General features: G+C 44.4%; 1 protein-coding gene across 1 annotated transcript in view; it reads left to right on the top strand.

Moving 5' to 3' along the window:
* ABI3BP (ABI family member 3 binding protein) overlaps positions 1 to 24,851 on the top strand; it is a 1,978,933-nt gene that overhangs the window by 1,551,967 nt on the left and 402,115 nt on the right. The window contains exons 95-99 of the mRNA XM_085622401.1: positions 14,012 to 14,086; positions 16,313 to 16,387; positions 16,824 to 16,895; positions 22,331 to 22,405; positions 22,870 to 22,935. Coding sequence (XP_085478527.1) covers positions 14,012 to 14,086; positions 16,313 to 16,387; positions 16,824 to 16,895; positions 22,331 to 22,405; positions 22,870 to 22,935 — 363 coding nt within the window. The remainder of the gene's footprint in view (positions 1 to 14,011; positions 14,087 to 16,312; positions 16,388 to 16,823; positions 16,896 to 22,330; positions 22,406 to 22,869; positions 22,936 to 24,851) is intronic.

The raw sequence follows: 24,851 nt of genomic DNA on the forward strand, positions 1-24,851 counted from the left end.
ATCCTGCGAAGTTTTCAGAGTGATTTGCTTTGTGTAGGGTAAAAGGTGTTATTGAATGTATCTGGGTAAACATGTGGTGCCTTTACATGGTTATACAATTAAGAAAAACGAATTAATATATTAGGTGTGGATCTGGATACAAGGTTAATTGTGCTTATGTTGAGGAGCTGAACGTAGTGTGCAGTGCAGTTATTGAGGAATAAATTAGTAGTTTGGGTTAATGGCTTTACATTATCAGTCATCGGCAGTGTTGTGAGTTCACTCTAAGACCCACTAAGTTCTCCTTTATTATAGTCTAACTGCAAGTTGCAGGCTACTTTGCACATGTTACACTCAGCACGTTTATTGTTGTACCACTGCACATGTTTTTAGGGCAAGCATCAGTGTGCATGCGCTGCATGCAAGACCTTCTGTCTTCAATACAGACTACGTTTTCTCTCGCCTCCTGTTGTCATAGGTTCAGCTCAGTGTCTCTCTTCTTGGCTGTCTCCTACCTCGTTCACTCGGCTGGTATCTCACGTCTGTTTAAGGCTGAGGAGCACTGGCCAAGTACAGGTTACTAGCGCATGCATCCTTATCTGATCATTGGGAGAACTCTTTTTTAATCAGTGCTTTACGCGGACTTGTGCTTTATGTTTCAGCACAGTGCCCGATTTTATGATGCACGCAGTCTGCTGGTTTCCGCTGCCAGGTCATGCAGGGACACACAGCTATATGCATGGGTGCCGTGCTTTATGTTTCAGCACGACACCCGATTTTTTTGTTGCACATGGTCTGCTTGTTCTTTTCGCCATCTTGCCTAGTGCATGCATATTTATCATGCTCCCTTTTCACCATCTCCTCGCACCTTGCTAGTTTATTTATTTGTTTTTAATCCCGGGCCATACCTAGTGCATGTGCGGTTGTCATGCTCCCTACTGCCAGTTATAGTCAGTCCCTTCCCCCCTCCCCTGTCTGCCTGGGCATGGGGTGCCCGTGCACTCACAAATGCTGGATGTGGAAGGGGTGTAGTCGCAGCTGGTATCACAAGCGTGTGCCATTTGTGCTGTGCCCCGTCAGCTGTCTGCTAAACCAAACCATATTTTTCATATACTCCCACTCCCCGCAACATTTTCACTGCCTCAAAAATGTATGGATAAATAAAACGGGAAATGATCCCAATAATAGTAAACATTGTGGTGGTGTCATCTTGGCGGTGAGCTTTTATTGCATAAGCGGGCATATCAAGCGCTGTGACATAATCAATCAATCAATCAATCAATCAGAACATTTTTAAAGCGCACCACTTACCCGTGAAGGTCTCAAGGCGCTGGGGGGTGAGGGGGGATGCTGCTACTGCTCGAATAGCCAGGTCTTGAGGAGTCTTCTGAAGGTTAGCAGGTCCTGGGTCTGCCGTAGTAGGATGGGGAGGGTGTTCCAGGTCTTGGCGGCAAGGTGGGAGAACGATCTGCCGCCGGAGGTTGCTCTCCGGATGCGGGGGACTGTGGCGAGGTTGGAGGAGCGGAGCTGGCGGTTGGGGGTGTAGAAGCTGAGTCGTCTGTTGAGGTATGCTGGTCCGGTGTTGTGGAGTGCCTTGTGTGCGTGGGTGAGGAGCTTGAAGGTGATCCTCTTCTTGACGGAGAGCCAGTGCAGGTCTTTTAGGTGGGGTGTGATGTGGCTGCGGCGAGGGATGTCGAGGATCAGGCGTGCAGAGGTGTTTTGAATGTGTTGAAGTCGTTTCAGGAGTTTGGCCGAGGCTCCTGCGTAGAGGGAGTTTCCGTAGTCCAGCCTGCTGCTGATGAGGGCTTGGGTGACAGTTCTTGTTTCGTTGGGGATCTTCTTGTAGATCTTGCGGAGCATGCGGAGAGTGTTGAAGCAGGAGGACGAGATGGCGTTGACCTGCTTTGTCATGGAGAGAGTAGAGTTGAGGATGAACCCTAGGTTGCGTGCGTGGTCTGTGGGTGTTGGAGCAGTTCCCAGTGCGGTCGGCCCCCAGGAGTCGTCACAGGCCGAGAGGGTGGAGCTGAGGATGAGGACTTCCGTCTTGTCCGAGTTTAGCTTCAGTCGGCTGTTCTTCATCCACTCGGTGACGGCTTTCATTCCTTCATGGAGGTTGGTTTTGACGGTGAGGGGGTCCTTGGTGAGGGAGAGGATCAGCTGGGTGTCGTCGGCGTAGGAGATCATATTGAGGTCATGCAGTCGGGTGACATGGGCGAGCGGTGCCATGTAGATGTTGAACAATGTTGGGCTGAGGGATGAGCCCTGGGGTACACCGCAGATGATCTCGGCTTCGGAGCGGAAAGGTTGGGAGGCGGACGCTCTGGGTTCTGCCAGAGAGGAAGGAGGTGGTCCAGTCCAGAGCCTTGTCTCGGATCCCAGCGTCGTGGAGGCGTGTGCGTAGGGTACGGTGGCAGACTGTGTCGAAGGCAGCTGACAGGTCCAGGAGGATGAGGGCCGCGGTTTCTCCATTGTCTCAGGGCCCTGATGTCATTGGTTGCGGCGATGAGGGCAGTTTCGGTGCTGTGTTTGCTGCGGAACCCGGGCTGGCATGCTGTTCTCCTTGAGGTAGCGGGTCAGTTGTCTTTTGACAGCCTTCTTGATGACCTTTGCCGAAACGGGAGCAGGGAGATGGGCCAGAAGTTCTTGAGATCCTTGGGGTCAGTCTTGAGTTTTTTGAGTAAGGCGTTGATCTCGGCGTGCTTCCAGCTCTCTCGGAAGGTTGCTGTATCGAAGGAGATGTTGATGGCTTTCCGGAGATGGGGTGCGATGGTGGTGCTGGCTTTGTTGAAAATGTGGTGTGGGCACGGGACTGACAGGGATCCGGAGTGGATGGTGTTCATGATTTTGATGGTGTTGTCATCACTTATGTAGGTCCAGGAGAGCAGGGGGTCGGCGCGGATGGTGGCCGTGGGGACGGAGGTCTCAGTGGTTGTCGGGGTGGTCATGACGTTGAAGCCGTCATGGATGTCTGCGATCTTGCGATGGAAGTAGGTGGCAAGGGAGTCGCACAGGTCTTGCGAAGGTGGGATATCGTTGGTGTTGGAGCTGGGGTTGGAGAGTTCTTTGACGATGTTGAGCACACCGCTAGTATCTAATGCGCCGCTTGCTTATAAGGCAGAGCGACGATAGAAGTAATGAAAGGCAGAGATAGTTGATGACAATTTCTACATCTTTGTTAAAAACAAAAGAGATTAGCATTGAGAATCTGCGGTATTAAAGTTGTTGTGGTTTACTTCATTGGTCACGTCATGAGCGTTATGTTATGGGTTAAGGCACTTGCTGCAGATGTCCGTGTGTTCAGCAAGTGTCAGGGTATAACTCTGGTGGTTAATGCCCTTGCAAGAGAAATCAGCGCACAAGCTGGTCACATGTTTGACTGAACATAACATAGTGTCAGTGCGTCTGCTGGAAAGCACGGAATGTAACATGCATATTACAGAACTGAATTTTCCTTGACATAGCTGAGTCGGTTAATGCTTTTATTTCAGACATCCGTGTATTAAACAAGTTTCAATCCTTATCATATAGCTTAGTGAAATATACAGCATGTAATCTTCAAGGCATACATTTAAAATATTGACAGTTTTCCTCATTCTTTCATATTCCAAGGTAATTAAATGTAATCCTCTGGGTATATATAACTACTTATAAGTGCTGTAAATATTTATTAATCTAATTTGCAAAATGTGATCCTGTCTGAGTGTACTGGAGTAGGGCCGAGCCGAGCGACTGCCTGTGTTGTAGATGCTTGCGAGCATGCCATCCATCACCTTCGTTTTTTTCTTAGTGAGACACCCTACGTTGAGGGATGCCCAGATGTATGTGCCATGCTGTGGAAATTATTCACTATGGTGGAGCTTTCCTAGCCATTCGTATTTCAGTGGATGATACTGAATGTAAAAGTCAGTTGGATAATGCATAATATGGATCTGCTATTTTAGATCTCTGATGCACAAGATTAATTAGGAGTACATTGGTCAGCTTGCAGGAGGACTCTTCTCAGACAGTCTGGGCCAAGGTGAGAGAATTGGACTCTAATGTCTTGGCAAGATTCCAACTACACACCCGTGACACGTGGATAGCGACGTTCATAAAGTAGATCCTGCAAAATGGTAACCAGAGAGCCTGCGCTAACTGGGGATATTTGGGCTTTGGCAAGACCACTCGCTGTTAAACCCCTCTAAATCAGCCAAGCTGTGATGATGTGGTCTTCGTTTCTTGGAGATTAAAGACTGCGCCTTGAGCTGCACATCAGCTAAGTCACTTCAAAGTACTGGAACAGAAAGAAAACAAGCATTTGCAAGGCAATAGGTCTCGCATTTGCGAGAGTTTAAGCTATTGGCATTGTAAATGACAATGCCTTTTATTTATTGGGTTTTAAAACAGATAAATAAAGGCATTTTCAAAGTCAAAGTCAAGTCAGCTTTATTCGGAATATACAATATATCCATAAAAGCATTCTCCATAAAATTATTTCATCATAATAAGAATTCATAAAAGTTGTTTACATGTTTAAAATTTAAGGTAAAGTTTCCCAAACACAAAACATTTTGAAAATGTAATCAAAACAAGACAATTGTTCTAACTTGGCCTCACAAAACTTTAGAAAAGTATTGAGAGAAATGCATTGCGATATCGTCAAAGTAAATAGCTATTCTGTTTCATAACTCAACAATTCCTCCAAGTATGAAAGGTCCTTTCTTCTCTTTATAGCCAATTAAACAAAGAGGGTAACCCCATTACATGTTGTTACATTTTCCAAATTACACGTATGATAAAAAGCAGATTTATATGTGTACAATCTGTTAACAATAAATAAAGGTCGTAAAATTGATTTTCTGATATCCCTATAAAAATTACAGAAAAGTAAAAAGTGCAAAGTGGTCTGAGGAGATTTACCATCACACAGGCATTTGTGTAAATTAGAGGTCCACTTGCCCATCTTGGGCAAAACAATCTGAAAGTGCAAAATGCTCAGCCTTAATCTTGTTAAATAAAATCTATGTTGTAAATTTCTTATCACAATGAGATATGGCTGGATGCCAGCTGAAATCGGGCCTTCACAGTAGGATCTAACACATGATGTTTTGCTTAATTCAACCTCTCTTGCAGATTCTCTGGATTCTAATAATCTCTCTTTTAACTCCCCTTTGGTATAATTCAGAATAATTTTGGGATCACAGAAATCGGTTGCCACATTACACTCAATTAAAAGACTATAAATGTACTTTAACCATGGTATTTTTCTACACTGATCAAGTGTAAGGCAATCTGTGATTATATCTTTGGTGAAATGCGTCTCATCTTTGGTCCATATTCTATACTAAAGTGTGAGCGCAGCCATACTAATCAAATCACTAATATAAGGTATGTTTGTCTCCTTATGGGCAATATAGGTAGCCGTTGTATTTGGTACCGATAACACCCTTCCTAAAAATTTATTTTCAAGAGTTTGTAATGCACTGGCCTCTGTCCTACCCCATAGTGCTCCACCGTAGCAGACCCCAGTAATGCATTTACTACCATACAGCTTGAGGCTGGCTTATTACCTATTTTATGAGAAAATCTGAAAATAGCCTCACTTGATCTTGTACATTTTAATTTACATAAATTAATGTGTGAACTCCATGATCCATTACCGTTAAAAAGTAGCCCCAGATATGAAAATGTAGATGTTCTTTCAATGGATACTCCATCGACATAATGTCTTCTATTCTTGGCTCTACTTTTCCCACAAGTCATGACTAGTGTTTTAATTTTTAGATCTTTTCCAGTCATGAAATTTGTGAAATTGTCTATCAGTCTTTGTAGACCATTTGCAGTCCTTGATATTAGGACTGCATCATCTGCATATAATAAAACTGGGGTTATACATTTACCAACAACGGGGGCATCAGCCCTTACACTCTGTGATAAAGGGTCAATACCATTAATATATAGTGAAAATAATAGAGGTGCAAGAACGCAACCTTGTCTGATTCCACGGGTGACTCTAAATTGTGTAGTACACTCCCCATTAGGGCCATCATTAGGGCCATAGCATATCCTTAATGTTAAATGGGCATATAACTGTGATAAAAGACTTATTATATCATGTGGGGAACCCATCCCATCCAGCGTTTGCCATAGCTTTGCGTGGTTCCCTAAATCAAACGCACTGGTAAGGTCAGCAAAACAAAGGTCAACCGTTCCAGTACCCCTTCTGTAACCAAATTGGGCTTCTGTTAAGATGTTTTTCTCCTCTGCCCAACATTCCAATCTATTTAGCATAATTCTGCCCATCAGTTTGGACGTGGAATCAAGAAGGGATATTGGTCGGTAGCATTTTGCGCTTCTTCTGTCGCATTTTTTAAAAATAGGGACAATCGTACTTTCCGCCCAGGTTGTAGGCATTAAAAAGGTTGACTAAAATCGGGGACCAGAAATCAACATTATACTTAAAAATGTCAATGGGGACCCCATCTGGACCTGCGGCTTTGCCACTCATACTATTCTTTAGGGCAGTTTTAATCTCCTCAATAATAATAGGATCTATCTTAACAACGCTTAAAGGTATACATTTACAGTTTTCATCTGTCTCAGCAGTCTCGTTTGTAGGATTAAAAATGTTTTCAAAATGGGTCAGCCAATCTTCAGGGCTCACTTGTGTTTCGACTTTGGCCGGTGAATTGTCCTTAAATGGTGGTTGATCTACTGTTTTCCAAAATAGGGTAGAGTCCTTGGTCTCTGCCGCTTGGTTCACTAGCCTAAACTCTTGCAAATATGAGACCTATTGCATTGAAAATGCTTTTTGTTATTAGTTTTTCTCTCTGTGACTCTGTCTGAACATCTCGTACAAGGTCAGATAACACTGTGCCCTGTCTTTTCCTGCTCAGTTAGCAACGTAGCTTGGCATTTAGACACAACATAAAGTCACATCTGCTGTTTAAAACAATGATACCTTGTATCATACACACAGAGATGTCCCTTTTGAAAACAGAGAGTGACATTCATGCAGAGGATATGTCCTGAGATGAACGTGCCAGCCCTGCGCAACTTGCGATTCAGATTACCTAACAATAATACCAGGTATGGGGTTCGGTTCTAATCCCAGAGATATATGATATATCACTGTGCTCAGGTAGTGAGGATAGGCTGAGGCAGATATATATGTAAACATGGTAGGGCTTCTCATTGTATATAGGGTACTTGTGATGCTACTCACTTTGCTGGCATGCATATGTTTTCTAGTTGCAGCACAGTTGTTTTATAATAGAACACAATAGTTCCAATAAATATGTTAAAATGTTCTTGTGTCTTTGTTTTGTTTATTATGGGCATGCATGAGTGAGAAAATGAAAGGTGATTATCTGTTTCCATGATTGCCTGAGGGGACTAGAGTGTTGTGTTCTGGGGTGCTAACATACCTGTCACTCTGGGAAGGTTAGTAGGGCAGGTATGAGCTATTTTTGATTGAGGTTCATAGGTACTGATGTGCTATTGGGGACACAGTCTATACATACAGATGTTCTGTGATCCCAGGCATAGTTGTGTTTACACAGAATCCCCTCAATGACAATCTGAAAGAGACAATTAGTTATAGATTCCTCACCTTAGAATTAGCCCCAGGCGTCAGACTGGATCCGGAAGGTTTTTTCATCAGCAGTACCCCTGTGCAGAAAAAGGTGGCGTCGGTCGACTTAGCTTTCGTCGTTGGCATCATGGTCACCGGAATGACGTTGCGGTAGTTACTTAGACGCCGCAATCGCGCGCTGACGTCAGTTCTTTCTTTTTCCGCACCAGCTATCACAGTTCCAGAAAGAGCTGTACCTCCAGTCACTTTTTGACTGACTTTTTGCCGACCATTGTCGACACCGTTTTCGAGACTTCGACTCCTGGTGCACGTCAGGGATGCCTGGCTTCAATGCTTGCGGTTCCAGTAGCCGACTGATGTCGGTGACGGATCCGCACCGCGTATGCCTGTTTTGCTTGGATCGCGACCATGACCCCAAGTCGTGCTCCGACTGCTGGACCATGAATCTGAAGTCTTTGCAGGAGCGGTCCCGAAAGCTTCTCGAGGCCCGGCAGTTGGCTCCGCTCCGTTCGAGGTCCCGGTCCAGTGGGAGGTCGAGGGACCGGTCGCAGAGTCATCATCATTCTTCTTACAAGTCTTCGCACTCGGGGTGAGGTAAGTCGAAGCACAAGAAGTCGAAGAAGCATCGTCGCTCTTTGGCTTCTCCCCGTCCGTTGGCCAACTTGACGATGGATGCGGGTGGTGCCCCTCCCATGGCTCCGCGTGCAGAGCCCGAAGGGTCAACTCCGGGTTTCCCTCCCTTCCCGGGGCCCGGAGCAACCCCTGCCCAGCTTTGCCAATTTTACGAAGCAGTGCATGCCATCTTTGGGCAGCCTAACTCCGCCGGGGTGCCTTCGGGCCCCGCAGACTTGGCTGGGGGCCCTGGGCTTTCAACGCTGGCAGCTCCGGCCCCGGCACCGCAGGGTCCCCTTGGATCCAGCCTGGATCTGGTTTGGCGCCGGTAGACCTCATTACACCTCCCCCGGCACCGATTCCACCGGCACCACGTCCGCAGCAGACGCCAGTTGTGTCCCCAGCTGGCGTCGACCCCGACCTCCATCCCGATGCAGACACAGAGCGGGACTGGCGTCAACCGATTTGTGTTCTTGTTCTGCCCTGGCTCTTTTAGACCAGATTGGCTGCAAGAGGAGGGTGAGGAGGACTGGGAGGGGTCTGGAGACCCTTTAACTGACCAGTTGGGCTATGAACCGGACTAGGGAGAGGAACAGTGGTTGGATACCTCACCAGACCTTGGCATGTTGTCTTCTCCTACCGTGGCTACGGAGGGAGCGTCTTACGCAGTGGTGTTGTGTAGGGCGGCCGAGGCTCTCAGCCTCGAGCTACCTACAGTGTTGGTCAGGACTAACCTCCTGACAGAGGTGCTTCAACCGGCAGCGAGCTCTTCGTAGCCCCTGCTGCTGTTTAATGGAGCCCTAACAAACATACTTTAGGGCACCTGGGTCGAGACCCAAAACAGGGGCTCCTGTGGATAGGTTGATTGCCAGATGGCACCGCCTGGCCACGGGCAACCCAACTTTCCTCTCCCAACACCCCACCCCTGAGAGCTTGGTGGTCCACGCCTTCACCTCCAAAGGCGCATTCCCTAACGCATCACCTGGCAGGGAATCCAAAAAGCTGGACCATCTTGGGAAGAAGATTTTTTCTTCCTCCAGCTTGGAACTGCGGTCTGTAAACACTGCATGTCTATTGGGCCGTTACACCCTCTCTGTGTGGGATACGGTGGTGCAAGTGCTGCCCCAGTGCCTGGAGGAGGCCCAGGCAGTACTCTCCCGTGCAGTTGCCGAAGGGAGAGATGCAGCAAAGTTTACCATCCGCTGTGGGCTGGATACCGCCGACTCACTAGGAAGGACGATTTCCACGTCGGTAGCCCTTCAACGCTATGCCTGGTTGAGGTCGACTGGGTTTTCAGGGGATGTCCAATCCACTCTTATGGACATGCCCTTTGATGGCTGTCACCTATTTGGTGACAAGGCAGACAACGCACTGGAGCACTTTAAGGACTCTCGGGCTAGGGCCAGGTCCTTGGGCCTCTCCACCACCCGCCCTGCGCAGTCAGCTTTTTGCTCCTTTCGTGAATACAGAAGGGGTGCCCCGCCAAGCCCTGCCCAGAGCCACAGGCCGGCGCAACCTGTTCAGCCCCTGCGCGGACCGGGACGTGGGGGCCAGCGGGTGCACCAATCCACCACAGCCCCCTCTGGAGTGGCCTCCAAACCCTCCTAGTCTGACCTTTCAGGGCCACCAATCGCAGTGGGCGGCAGGATTAGCCATCACCTCCCCTACTGGCGCACCATCATGTCAGACTGGTGGGCTTTGCAAATAGTCTGAAGGGGCTATTCCCTCCCCTTCAAGACAACCCCTCCATCCATGCCACCTCAGTACCATCACATGTCGGAGGATCATCTGGCCCTTCTCCAACAGGAAGTTTTGGCACTCTTTGCCAAGGCCGCCATCGAGCGAGTTCCTATCCCAGAAGTAGGTCATGGTTTCTATTTCCACTACTTTCTGGTGCCCAAGAAGGACAAAGACCTGCGTCCTATCTTGGATCTCAGGAAAGTCAACCACATCCTCCAGAAGGAGAAGTTCAAAATGTCTGCCCTCGACCCTGGAGACTGGATGGTAGCATTGGAATTGCAGGACACTTATTTTCACATCCCCGTCCTGCCGGCCCACCGGCATTACCTGCGGTTCACGGTAGGCCACGAGCACTTTCAGTTTACCGTGCTCTCCTTTGGCCTTACCAGCACCCCTCGGGTGTTCACAAAAGTTATGGCGGTGGTCACAGTTCATCTGCGCAGATCAGGGGTTCCAGTCTTCCCCTATCTCGACGACTGGCTGTTGAAGGCAGGCTCGTGCTCCAGGCTGTCGTCTCCCTCCTCCAGACTAGGGCCGACCTCCTGATTCACTGGGGTTCTCTGTCAATGTACCGAAGTCACACCTGACTCCCCCTCAGAAGCTCCTCTTTATCAGAGCGGTTCTGGACGAGACACAGTTTTAGGTTTATCCTCCAGAACAGCGAGTCCGGGATATTTGGGCTATGATTCCAATCTTTCAGTCTCTATCCCAGGTTTCGATCAGAATGACCCTGTGGTTGCTGGGCCTCATGGCCTCCTGCAATCTGCTGGTGGATCATGCCAGGTGTCATATGTGGGCTCTGCAGTAGGACCTGATGTTCCAGTGGACACAGCATCAGGGGCATCTGTCCGTTGCGTCCAGATCTCAGAGGGCACTGCACTTCAGTTGCAGTGGTGGCTAACGAACCAGGATTGGGTCAACGGCAGATCCCTCTTCCTTCCCCAACCAGAGTACACGGTGGTGACAGATGCATCACTGCTGGGGTGGGGCGGCCAAAAGGAAGAGGCGGAGATCAGAGGCCTCTGGTCTCCGGCGGAGTCCGGGCTCCACATCAACCTTCTGGAGCTTCTGGCGATCCTTCTTGCACTAAAAGCATTCCTTCCCTCTGTCCAGGGAAGAGTGGTGCAGGTGTTCACGGACAACATCACCAGGGTGGGTGGGGCCATGGACTCATGGACGAGGCTCTCTGTCCCTGGACATGGCTGGAACATCAGGGCATATCCCTGGTGGTTCAACACCTGGCATGCTCACTGAGTGCCAGGGCGGACAAACTCAGCCGCAGGTGCATGATGGATCACGAATGGCTTCTTCACTCGGAGGTGGCTCAAGGTCTCTTTCAGCAGTGGGGATAGCCTTGGTTAGATCTATTCGCCACCGAAGAGAACGCGCAATGTCAGCAGTTCTGCGCATTGGAATTTCCAAGGCGGCACTCGCTAGGCAACGCTTTTTGTTGAGTGGAGTTGCTGTTTTCTATACGCCTTTCTGCCTATACCACTTCTGCCCAGAGTGCTGAAGAAGATCAAGCGCGACTGGGCCCAAGTCATCCTTGTGGCTCTGGATTGGGCAAGAAGAGTCTGGTATCCCGAGCTATTGCACATGGCCATCGATCCTCTGATCCGACTGCCTCTTCGGGAGGATCTTCTGTTGAGGCAGCAGGGGACGGTCCTCCACCCGAACCTGTCCAGCCTCCATCTCCTTGCGTGGAGATTGAGCGGCAACAGTTGACAGCTTTCAACCTTTCTCCCGAAGTCTGTGATGTTATCTTGGCAGCCAGGCGTCCCTCCAATAAAACGGTATACACCTACAGATGGCACAAATTTGTGGCATGGTGTGCAGCAAAGGCTGTGGATCCCTTTTCCACCCCTCTTTCTGAGGTTCTCTTGTTCCTTCTTTCTTTGGCCCAGCAGGGCTCTGCTCTGGTACTCTTAAGGGCTATCTCTCAGCCATTTCAGCCTATCTTAGGCTTCCTGATCAACCTTCTCTTTTCAAGTGCCCTGTTGTAAATTGCTTCCTTAAGGGCATAACTCATCTTTTTCCTCCTGTTCCCTTCGTAATGCCTCAGTGGGACTTGAACTTGGTTCTTACGTATCTTATGTGCGCTACCTTTGTGCCACTACATCACTGTCCTCTCAGGCTTCTGACTTTAAAAGTTGCCTTTCTGGTGGCCATCACCTCTGCATGCAGGGTGAGTGATCTCCAAGCTCTTTCTTCTAAACCTCCTTTTCTGGCTGTTCATCCGGACAAGGTTGTCCTTCGAACTCGTCCTTCCTTCCTTCCCAAAGTGGTTACTTCTTTCCACATTGGATAGACCATCACTTTGCCCACCTTCTTTCTGCCTCCGCATCTTTCCAGAGAGGAAGAGAGGCTCCACCGTCTGGATCCAAGTGTGCTTTCATTTTATCTGGATCGCACAAAGCAATTCCGGGTGGATGACCAACTCTTTGTTGGCTAAGTGAGCGCCAAAAAAGGTCTGGCCGTGCACAAACGGACCATTTTTAGATGGGTCGTTTTGTGCATCAAAGCTTGCTATTCCTTGGAAAAGAAGGACCCTCCAGGGGGGTTACGCGCCCATTCTACTACGGCAATGGCAGCTACCACTTCTTTGGGATGTGGAGTCCCCCTTAATGACATCTGTCAGGCAGCTACATGGGCATCGCTGCACACGTTTATGAAACACTACTGCCTGGACAGCCAAGTCCGGAGAGACGGCTTTTTTGGCCGTTCTATTCTCCAGGACTTTCTGGTGTGAAATTGGTTCGCAGACCCACCTCCAGGGTTGGTATTGCTGGTGTATCTATTCTAAGGTAAGGAATCTATAACTAATTGTCTCTTTCAGATGAACAAGTTACTTACCTTCGGTAACAATATATCTGTAAGAGACATAGATTAGTTATAGATTCCTTACCGCCCCACCCATCCTCCCCATTCTGCGAACTGATTTCTAGGGCTAAGGACTTCCTTTCAAGCCCTAGTTGTGTGCACAAGTGGTCAGTGTCTTGCATGGCTCTGTGCTTCTGGCGTGGAAAGTCATGTACAGAACTAACGTCAGTGCACGAGGGTGGGGTCTAAGTAGCTACCGCGACGTCATCCGGCGACTACGACGCCAATGACGAACGCGGAGCAGACCGACGCCACCTTTCGACGTGCAGGGGTACTACTGACGAAAAAACTTTCTGGATCCATTCTGCCTCCTGGGGGTAATTCTAAGGTAAGGAATCTATAACTAATCTATGTCTCTTACAGATATATCATTACCGAAGGTAAGTAACTTGTTTGTTAAGTTAGGTCAGTATGAGAGGTCAGGAGACGTCTCTACTCATAGACGAACACTGTATCTTCAAATGTCAGTTCTAGGTGAAAGGTGTACTTGAATAGATCTGTTTCCAGGTGCTTCCTAAGGTGTAGGTAAATTTTTGGTGCTCAAAGGGTGAAACTGGGTGTTACAGAGCCTAGATCTTGTACTCCAAGTGATCTGCCCTGTGTTTTGATTCAATATATGTTAACAGATAGTCTGCATTACGGCCTAGTGGGGTTTCCTGAAAAAATAGGGCACAAGTTGCTGCATGTTTCCTAGGTCTCTGTTTCACTATTCCTCATGTGTAGCAGAGGGGACTTTCCATTTAAGTCAGGATCCATCTGGAAGCCAGTGGAGAGCTTTCAGGGTACAGTTTATATGTTCATGCGGTTTCAGGTTTGGGACAACTCTGACATCCTGATTCCGCACCAACTACTAGTTACAGTGCATGGATAAATGATTGCGGAGACAATAATCTAGTCATTCAAGGATTAATGACTGTGTTACCTACTCTACTTGGTTAGTTTAACAGATTGGTAGATTCTTGTAGAGTTTTGTTCTAATAAATTGGTCACACTACATACTGTGTTAATTTCAGAAGAATTGGTGCAAGCCAAGATTTAAACTGAAGTTCCCCTCTTTGTTGTGTCGTCAGAATCGGGGTTAGATGCATGAAGTTCTGTTTGTATATGTGTTCACTTTTTTCTCAACTGATATCATAGTGAACATTTTCATGACAATATTTCTAACTTTTGTTTACTAGTTAGTCTTTTGATTTTTATAGCGGTTTCATTAACATTTTGTCTTTACAGCTTCCGAAGACCAATATATAGATTCCATTGAGCCTAAATTATCAATACCTAATCAGAAACTGGAAACAACACATGGTAATAATGATGATCTTGCTGGATGTCCATGGAAAGCGCTTCTGCCTGCATCATTTGCCATTCTCTTTTGCCATAATGCCATCAAACAGCTTTTTGACCTGCTACATGGGCAATGCTATACACTTGTCATCTTCTCTCGTATCACATCATGCTTCTGTTGTAGAGAATAACATTAAGCACATCCTTTCTGGACTTTTCCTTCGCTTTTGAAGGCGATCATTGTGTTTTCTCTCTTTGATAAATGGCATGTGTCCCATCCCTGAGAAGTACACTATAATTCATGATTAAAATCAATCAATTTCCACTTCCTGTTTAGATGCGTTAATGTCTCCCTTGTGATGGCGCCTAGCATTCCTATGCTTTATGAAGTCATCATTGCTTTCTTCCTGACAGCTGCGTGGTCATTCTGTGCTCCAAAACCATAATGAACCTCACCGACTAAACTCCAGATTCTTTTTTGCAGCCCTCCAAAAAGTCCACTCCAGTTCTTCTAGGCCCAAAACATCTGTTAGACCAAGGACCAGGCCTGGTAATTCCAGTGATCTGCCTGCGTCAGTTGTGATTCTCTTGTGCCATATTGCCTTCCAACAGCCTCTTTACCTGCTACACGGACAGTGCTATACACTTTTCATTTTCTCTCATATCATATTAGAAATAGATGCTGTGCTTTTAAGAATCCATAGACCACCAGTATCCCATCATGCACAGCTAGTGGCAGTTACTTCAGTCCTTTTTCCCAGCTCCTGCTGACAGGATTCCGGAGCATTAAGCTTGGCTACTTTTTGGTTTTTCTCTTCAAAATTAACTTTCTGAATTTCACTTACAACAACTTCACTTGACATCTTTCGCTTTTCCCTACCTTTTTCTGTATTTTTCTGACAGTAATTATTGCAGTTTTCATTTAAAAAATGCCATCTCTTTTTGATAAGAGTCCTGACTCTGGTAGAAAGAAAGCCAAGACAGATCCTCACAGAGTTTGTATACTCTGTTTCCAGAAAGTCATGTTCCTGACTCTTGTTAGATTTGTAAGACATTCTACAGGCGCACTCTTAATGACAGAGAGACAATTTACCTTCAGGGAGCAGAGAAGCTGCCAAAGCAGAAGGCACAGTCTTCAGGTGTGACCTCAGGCGAGGAGAGGGTCAGTCCTCTACCAGGGCTCTGTCACCAGCAACTGGTGAACTTTACAGAAGAAAAAGGACTGAAAAACGCCACCAGTCCCGGTCGACGTCGAGAACTATGCCATTGAGAGGAGGAACAGTGCCGATCTGTTAACTGCCGACCCACGGGTCAACATCAAAGAAACACCTCGCAGGACACTGTTGAGGTTTTTATTGGTGTCGAAACATCACCGTCGATCGACATCGACACACACCACCATCAATCAACTTTGAGACATCACAGTCGATCGCCCTCAAGGCAAGATCTGACGTCGATACGTCGCCATCTGTCACTGTCGACAAATAGATCGACATCGAGAGGGACAGGAAGGTCGTTTTCACTCACTCTTTCAGACCCCTCAAGGCTATAAGAGGCACACAGAAAAAGGAGACGAATCTACACATCACTGGATTCGGATAATTCCTGTACCTAGTCTTTGTCACAAGATGCCTCATTTCCACAACTAGCGCTTCCTCTTCCAAGGCCTTCTCCTCATCCACCAGATATGGAACCAGGGCTCCCTCCTCCATTGTATTGTCATAAGCACTTGAATAGCCTCTCCCATGTGCAGGGACCTCAGAAACAATGGGGTTTCCCACCCTACAATTTAGGATAATTTAGACTGTTTATGTTCATAAAACACGCTTACAAGGGACTGTAATTTAGCAACAGTATATATCTCATTCTTTCATTTATTAAGTTATCAATAGTCAAGATGAAAAAAACCCAAAGCTATGACATGCACAAGCATAGGAATCCCCTGGGATGGTCAGTGTTCAATATTTTTAAAGACTCATGTCATTGGCACATAAGGTAAAGTTTGTCAACAATTTCACAGGCTTAAAATGTGGTACATTTTTATCAAATCATTGGTTACATATTTGCTACCCTATTTTCTATATCAAACCTTACAGCGTAGTAAAGTGATACATCAATCAAAATGGCCTGCTGGTGTCCACATACATTTTACTCTTTCATGTGACATCGACACACTTTTATTACCTCATTCTTGCCTGCCTACTTTGATTCTCTCAGCTACCTCAAAGTTATTTTTATTCCCCACAGTACCAAAATCGACCCATCGGATGCCAATAAACCTTATCAGGCTCCACATCTTTGAAGATCCTAAAATGAGTTTGGGTAACGAAGATCTCTCACCAGTTCCAAAAATATTTTTTAATGCTCTTGCTTGTGCATCCAGTTGCTTTCTTTGTGCTTGCTGCTGATGTGCTGTCTTCCCGCGTGCTTCAAGCTGCCATTTTGCATCCACTCCTCTTTACAGCCTTGCAGTGCTTTGCTCTTCTTTTTTAGGGGTGATTCAACCTATGTCGAACCATACAAAACATCATTCACTTTGCAGTGCATCTTGTTGGCCCTTCCTCCTTAAGCTTGTTCCTTTTTTTACATTTTCGTCTCATTAGATCTAACATGTTTCTATCCATCTTCTAAGAAGAATCCAATTTTCCACCAACATGTTAGTGTGCTGCACATAACAATTCCTTTGCTTGCTTCACACAACGCTATTGCTGCAAATTTACGAAAACAGATATAAAAAGTATTAACGTTTCTTTTTCAGTTCCAAATGAAACACAAAAGTCTTCTTCTAAACCCACCTCTCAAACAACTGAAATTTCGCATGCAAAAGCTGGTAATATTTCATTAACTTATTTCTTTTTTTGTTCTTTTCTAGGTCATTGTATGTTTTTACAAAGGACAGTGTATATACAAATTAAACATGGCACCTTGTATAGAATAATATCAATATGTGACTATTACATGTCATCAATGATGCAAGTCCAAAAACACGTCATACTTTAATTGACCACTGTATGCCAACAATTACAAATGATTCAGGATGTAGAAGAGTTCCCCATCATCCCCACAAACTTTTAGCCCTATATTCACTTACAATGGATGCAAAGAGTTGCGGGTGAGGATGGGATTTTGTCATGGCTTGCTAAATGGTGTTTTTGCATTGGTATTGAAGAGAAGATTCTGTGTCATTTTGGACGGCAAAGAGCTTCTGTTGTCAGGAATTTTAACTACAAATTTGTGGTATACTATATTTCTGGGACTTTGCAGTTGTTGGATAGTCAGAACCCTTGGAATAAATAATTATGATTCTATGTATATGTTGGCATGCATAATCATCCCTGTGGATCAATAGATTTGGATGAATGATGACAAGTGGGTTTAAGCTTGAAAGATGGTGATTACTTTTGAAACGAAAATTAGTTGAATTTGATGAAAACAGGTGCTAGCTCTGGGGAGGCTGATTGTCCAGAGATATTAGATGTGTGCATGTAAATAGTAGACATTTACTGTTGAAGTAGTGTTGGTAATCATTTTGAGCAGGTGAACTCATGGTCATCAAACGGAATGAGTTTTAATGGAAGTGCATACCGTCTTGTTAAGTAATGTTATGTTTTATGTTGTGTTATGTTATGTAATGCTCTGGAGATTTGTAGAGTGCACTGTCACCCTGGAGGGTATCTTGGAGCTGAGCAGGTGTCTAGCCAAATTCAGAGCCTAGCGCCTAAAGGGGCTACTCAAAAAGCCAGGTCCTATGACTCTTGTGGAATCCAAGAAGTGAGGGAGTGGCGCTTATATGTAGCAGCAGGTCGTGTGACGCATTAGAAGTGATGTGGAAAAAGGCTTGACCATCGGATCTGGTTTTCCCTATTTGTGGGATGTGTGTAAGTAGAAATCCAGATGAGCAGAGCTGTTTGGAAGGTTTGTGAAAGCAGATGCAATTGTTGAGGTATGCTGGGTCAGTTTTATATGTAGTGCCTTGAAAGTGTGGATAAGGACTTTGAATTGTGCATGTTTGTGTATGGAGACCCAGTGGATCTCCTTCAGGTGTGTTGCAATTTGAGTACGGCATGTTCATCTGAAACTTACCTTAGGCAAGACTGCATGTCGTCCCCAAATAGGAACTTGCCTCTGTGATATAGTTATCATTTAGGAGATTTTTCTCAACCTGTTGCCAATGCTGTTTCACCAACCAAAGAGTTTCCGAGGTCTCCTAAAATCCCTCCTTGAAGTTGATAATTGAGTTGCTGTGTTTTGGGCCAACTTAAATTTATTTCATATTGACCTCCTATAAAAACAGAGTGATTCAAGCAAAAATATGTCTGTACTGTGCCCCTATCAGAAAAGTGGAAAACCTTGGTTGTTTTGAGAACCTTAACAGTTCTTTCAATCATATGCAAATTTGGTGTGACATCTTTTGATAACCACATATTTATGGGTAAAGTTAATGTTTAAATAGCACACAAAACTCCTAAGCTATTCAACCTCTAACTTGACAGTCAACCTAAGCCAAATCCGAGTGATTTTGTTATATGAAGAATATCAAATTATAAGACCTACATTTACATTTGTAGTGTTTGCAAAGCTCTGTACTAAAATGTCATATGCATGGACAAGTAAGGAAATTGCCTTCTTTAAGAATGCTCTGAGAGTGGCATGCCAGAATATTGTTGTCAGATTTTCACCTGATATAAATATTGTGTGCTAAATTTCATCTACCAAAATATATCTCCAATGGAGTTAATAATAGAAAATCTACACCTAATGGGACGATATTAGTGTAAGCAATATTTAGGACATGGGATTTATGCCAGACAATATTTCTATACATGATATTCTGCCAGAAAACATGCGTAGTGTCATCTTGGATCTCTCTCCCTTGATCAAAAGGTTCCCTTTTCAAGGGAAGGAGCCAAGGTATCCTACCTCTGGTGTAAGACTTTCTTTGAACAGGTGTAGAGGGCTCTTCAAAGTACAGAGGTGGACTCTGAATTGGCCCAAAGGACAATTTCACATTTTGAAACAGTGGCAGTTGAACTCAAACTAGTTCATCACTCAAGATTTTCGGTTGATCCCGAAACCATTGCAATCAACTCTGACCAGCATTAAACGATATGAAGCACTCTGCAGCCTTGCAGTAAACATACATAAAAGGGACTGTAAATTGGCGTTCCTTACTCCTCATTTATCCAAATACTAATCATATAAACACACCTTTATCACTCGCTGGGACTTAAGAGGCTCAGTCATGACAGACTATACATTAACACAAGAGCCATTAGGCCGTTGCCCCACTGGCTGCAGTAACAAGGCCAACATCCTACAGCAAGAGCATCTGCCACAACAGTTAGTCATTTTATGGCTTTTCATATATGTATAGTGATCCCCTTGATCAAGAGAGTACAACTTTGGACGTACACCTACCATCCAGCAGAGTCTAGCTCTATGCTGGAGAGTAACGTAAAAACGATCTTGAGTACCTGTCGGAGACCTGTGCACAGATAAATATACAGGACTGGTCAGAATGAAAAATAAGAAACACTTTGGGACACGGTTACAGCACCAGGGATGTTCAGTCCTGCACCATATGAGCCAAGATTCAAAATTTAGGATTTTGAGGTTGTTTGTCAATGTTGTTTTACGAAGGTTGGGAAGGAATCACATATAAAGCATGCTTTCTTTTAGATAACCATGTTCAGTTGGTGAAACTTGTGTTTAGAAAGAGGCACTGTGTGGAACTCTTATTAAACTTGTCTTTCAATTCTCATATTGTTATTAATTGGGTAAAGATGGGGACCGGTTCATTGCAATGTTGTTTATAGAATGGAAATAGATGGCAAAGCAGAATGGGTTCTGAAGACAGAGCTGAAAGTCTTTGCCTTTTCTTTGTAGAAATGATATTTCTTCTTGCCTAATATGCACTGAACAAAGAAATCAGAATATTCAGGCTACAATATACGTTTTTGATTCAATTGATAAATTTGGTTTCCGAAACATGGTGCTACCCACCAACACCTAATTATCCTCACTCATTTAAACAGTAACATTAATATTTAAATAACTTGAGTTGGAATCTTTATTGCCTTCTCATTGCAGTTGTGTGTAGAATTGTAATTATAAATGTATTGTCTGACAGAGCATGGAGGTCCCATGCACCGTTATAAGATTCCACAAATAGCTTTACCAGTTCATTGAGACTTTGATAATAACAAATCAACAGTCTGTCATCTTCTATACATATCAATTTATTTGCAGTTTGTTTTCACTAATGCGAACATGTCATCCTGCGAAGTGTTCGAAGTGGTTTGCTTTGTGTAGAGCGAAATGTGATTTTGAATATATCTATGCAAACATATGGTGCCTTTACATAGTTAGTACAATTATGAAAAAGGGATAAGTATATTATGTGTGCAGATTTGGATACAAGGTGAATTGTGATTATATCGATGAGATGAACGTAGTGTGCAGTGCAGATAGTGAGGAGTAAATTAGTAGTTTGGGCTAATGGCTTTACATTATCAGTCATAGGCAGTGTCGTGCGTTCCCTTTAGGGCCCACTTAGTTCTCCCTTATTATAGCCTTACTGCAAGTTGTAGGCAGCTTTGCTTTGCATACGTTACACTCAGCACGTTTATTTTTGTGCCCCGACATTATTTTAGCAAAACATTGTACATGTTTTTGTTATTGGTTCTTCTCCCTGGGACTCTGTCCGAACATCTCGTACAAGGTCAAACAACACTGTGCCCTGTCTTTCAGTCCTCGGTTGACAATGTAGCTTGGCATTTAGACACAACATAAAGTCACATCTTCTGTTTTCAAAAATGACACCTCGTATCATATACACTAAGACGTGCCATTTGAAAACAGAGAGGGGCATTCATGCAGAGGATAGGTCCTGACATGAACGTGCCAGCCTTGCACAACTTGAGATTCAGATTACCTCACAATAATACCAGCTATGTGTTTCGGCTCTAATCCCAGAGATCTATGATATATAATTTTGCCCACGTAGTGAGGATAGGCTGAGGTAGATATGTTTTTAAACATAGTAGGTCTTCTCATTGTATATAGTTTACTCGTGATGCTACTCACTTTGCTGGCATGTATATGTTTTCTAGTTGCAGAGCAGTTGTTTTATAATAGTTTCAATAAATATGTTTAAATGTTCTTGTGTCTTTGTTTTGTTTATTATTGACATGCATGAGTGAGAAAACAAAAGGTGATTATCTGTTTCCATGATTTCCTGAGGGGATTAGAGTGTTGTGTTCTGGGTTGCTAACTTACCTGTCACTCTGGGAAGGCTAGTAGGGCAGGTAGAGCACTATGAGCTATTGTCAGTCGAGGTTCATAGGTACTGATGTGGTATGGTGACTCTGTCCCTGCATATTGACGTTCTGTGATCTCAGGCACAGTTGTGTTTAGACAGAAACCTTGCAACAGCAGTTAAGTTAGGCCAGTATGAGAGGCCAGGAGACGTTTGTACTTATAGACAAACACTGTATCTCCAAATGTCAGTTCTAGGTGAAAGGTGTACTTGAATAGATCAGTTTCTAGGTGCTTCCTATGGTGTATGTAAATTGGTGGTGCTCATTGGGTGGAAATGAGTATTCCAGAGCCTAGGTCTTGTACTCCAAGGGATCTGTCCTCTTTGCTGATTCAATATCTATTAACATATGGTCTCTATTATGGCCTAGTGGGGTTTCCTGAAAAAATAGGGCACAAGTTGCTGCATGTTTCCTACTGTTCTACTTTTCTTTATCTTTAGCAGAGGGGACTTTCAATTTAAGTCAGGATCCCTCTGGGAGCCAGCAGAGAGCTTTCAGGATATAGTTAATTTGTTCATGTGGTTTCAGGTTTAAGACCACGCTGACATCCTCATTCAGCACTGGCTACTAGTTACAGTGCTTGGATGAATGTTTTGCAGAGACAATAATTGAGTCAGGCAAGGACCAATGACCATGTTCCCTCCTCTAATTGCTTAGTTTAACACGGTCATAGATTCTTGTAGAGTTGTGTTCTAATAAATTGGTCAGACTACATACTGTGTTAAATTCAGAAGAATTGGTCTAAGCCAAGATTTAAACCGAGGTTCCCCTCTTTCTTTGTTGTGTCCCCAGAAACGGGGTTAGATATATGGAGTTCTAATTGCATATATGTTCACTTCTTTTCTCCACTGATGTCAAGGTGTACATTTTTATGACAATATTTCTAACTTTCATTTCGTAGTTAGTCTTTTGTTCTTGAGTTCTCATTAACAATTTGTCTTTACAGCTTCCAAAGAACAATATATAGATTCCATTGAGCCTAAATTATCAGTCCCACGTCAGAAACTGGAAACAACACGTGGTAATAATGATGATCTTGCTGGATGTCCATAGAAAGCGTCTCTGCCTGCGTCATTTGCCATTCTCTTTTGCCATTATGCCTCCCACCAGCTTTTAGACCTGCTACATGGGCAATGCTATACACTTTTCATCTTCTCTTGTATCACATCATGCTTCTGTTGTAGAGAATAACATTAAGCACATCCTTTCTGGACTTTTCCCTCGCTTTTGAAGGCGATCATTGTGTTTCCTCTCTTTGATAAATAGCATGTGTCCCATCCCTGAGAAGTACACTATACTTCATGATTAAAATCAATCAATTTCCACTTCCTGTTTAGATGCCTTGATGTCTTCCTTGTGATGGCTCCTAGCGTTCCCATGCTTGATCAAGTCATCCTTGCTTTCTTGCTGGCAGCTCCCTGGTCTTTCTGTGCTCCAACACCAGAATGACCCTCCCCGACTAAACTGCAGATTCTTTTTTTGCAGCCCCCAAAAAAGTCCACTCCAGTTCTTCTAGACCCAAAACATCTGTTAGACCAAGAACCAGGCCTGGTAATTACGGTGATTTGCATTCATTCCGTGGATTTATTTATATTTAACTTGTTACCTTGTTTTGTCTGCTTGCTGTGTGTCTATGGCCTGCTGCACATATGTACATTTGTACAATTTGCTGTTTTGAAAATTAATGTATTTAAGAAGCAGATCCTGAACATCCATACAATTAAAATATCTAATTATCTTTTTTATTGAGTACAACCTATGACTTTCTAATATTGCCCCAGGTCATATTTGCATGTGTATACTAATCCTCAATTTGCAGTTTCTTAAAACTTGGCACTTGATGCAACCGCTTTGCTTTCTACTGTCACACTTTTGAGAGTTTATAACAATATGTTTCAAAGAATTTCGCTTTATGAAATGTGCAATATTCTAAAACTGACATTTTGATATTGATTTTCAACTGTTTACTGAAACATGAAAATGTAAGTCACTATGAATGTCTGCATTATGTCTATGTAGCTGTCTGTAAAGAATATATGCATCTAAGTGGCTGTAATTTATTTCACTTCTGAATTGGACGTCTTGACTAACTACTGCTTGTCTCAAATTGGCACAGAGGAGCACACAAATGTGATAGAATGCAGTGTCTTACAATGTATAGACACCAATATTTATATTACAACATTCAGATTTTAAGTAGAACCCTGAACTGATCCTAGACTTCAGGCCCGGATCTTTGAGCTCCCTTTGCCTTAGTACTCAAGCTGCAATTCACTCCCAGGGCCAGATTTACCAATTTCTCTGGCAGCAGCCATGAGAAGGAGAGAGCAAGATAGTGCCAAATTTACTAAAATATGACACTCTCCTCCCCTCTCCCGAGCGCCAGTGCTGAAATCAGCTGCCATGCGCCACAGAGACACCTTTGCGCTATATGCAAGGGTGTCTCCATGAGTCACGCATAGGTTTTGTACTGGAAGGGTAGCCTTTTAGTACAAAATATTATGCTTAGACTAATTTTAAACATGTTTCCACTGTGTATGCGTGCTGTACAGTGCAGCACACATGCAAAGTCGGAAAATAAAGGAGAAGAAAAGCATTTCTCCTTCATAGCACCTGCTTGAAGGATGCGCTATTTTATGATGCTAAACCCTGTATACTTTATTTAGTAAATTGGGGTTAGCATCATAAACCTTGGGTGGTTGCATGGTAATGCCCATGCACCACCCATGGTATGCCCCCTTGGCGCTATGTAATGTAAAGCAGCTCTTTCACATTATTTCCAGCTCTAAATACGTTTAGCGCTGGAAAGTAAATTTGGCAAAAAGAATTTGTGCCGATTTGCATCACTTTTGTGACGTAAGCACGGCGCAACATCTTAGTAAATCTGTCGCTCGGAGTCCGAAGACGCAGAAGGGTGTCTGGAGTTGTCTTTGTCACATATACAATTAAATATGCATAACAAGTACCAAACGGCATCTAATCTATATGACCAACCTTGAAAGACTTCACAACAAAGGATCTCACTCACAAAGCAAGATACAAAAATATGATTCTCCCATTTGCTCAGGATTACTTTCGCAAGTCTGGAGTTGTTTGTTGCTATTGGAAAAAGGGATGCGGCCCAGCAGTGGGGCCACACTGCACCTTTTGGAGAAGGATCTGACCAGTGCTTAATTAAAAACACATCTACATGTATAATACCTGTCTCAAGTGCTGCGAAATACTAGGAGTGACTATTAACCTCACACCTCTATCTTCGTACACCCTACACTTTTGGTCTCTTTAACTCACTAGTGCAGGCTCTTTTTGATCCCGGCCTTCTTACGTTGTCACTCTATTGCTCTCTTGCTCTTTCTTCCTTTCTGTGCCTTCTCCCGTTGTCTCCCTTCTTGCTCCGGGTCAAACCGTGGTGATGAATAAGAAGTCATGGTACACTTGCAACTCTCGACTCAAATTAAACTCTGGGT

This window comes from Triturus cristatus, chromosome 8 (assembly GCF_964204655.1).
Source record: "Triturus cristatus chromosome 8, aTriCri1.1, whole genome shotgun sequence".
NCBI classification, from domain to species: domain Eukaryota; kingdom Metazoa; phylum Chordata; class Amphibia; order Caudata; family Salamandridae; genus Triturus; species Triturus cristatus.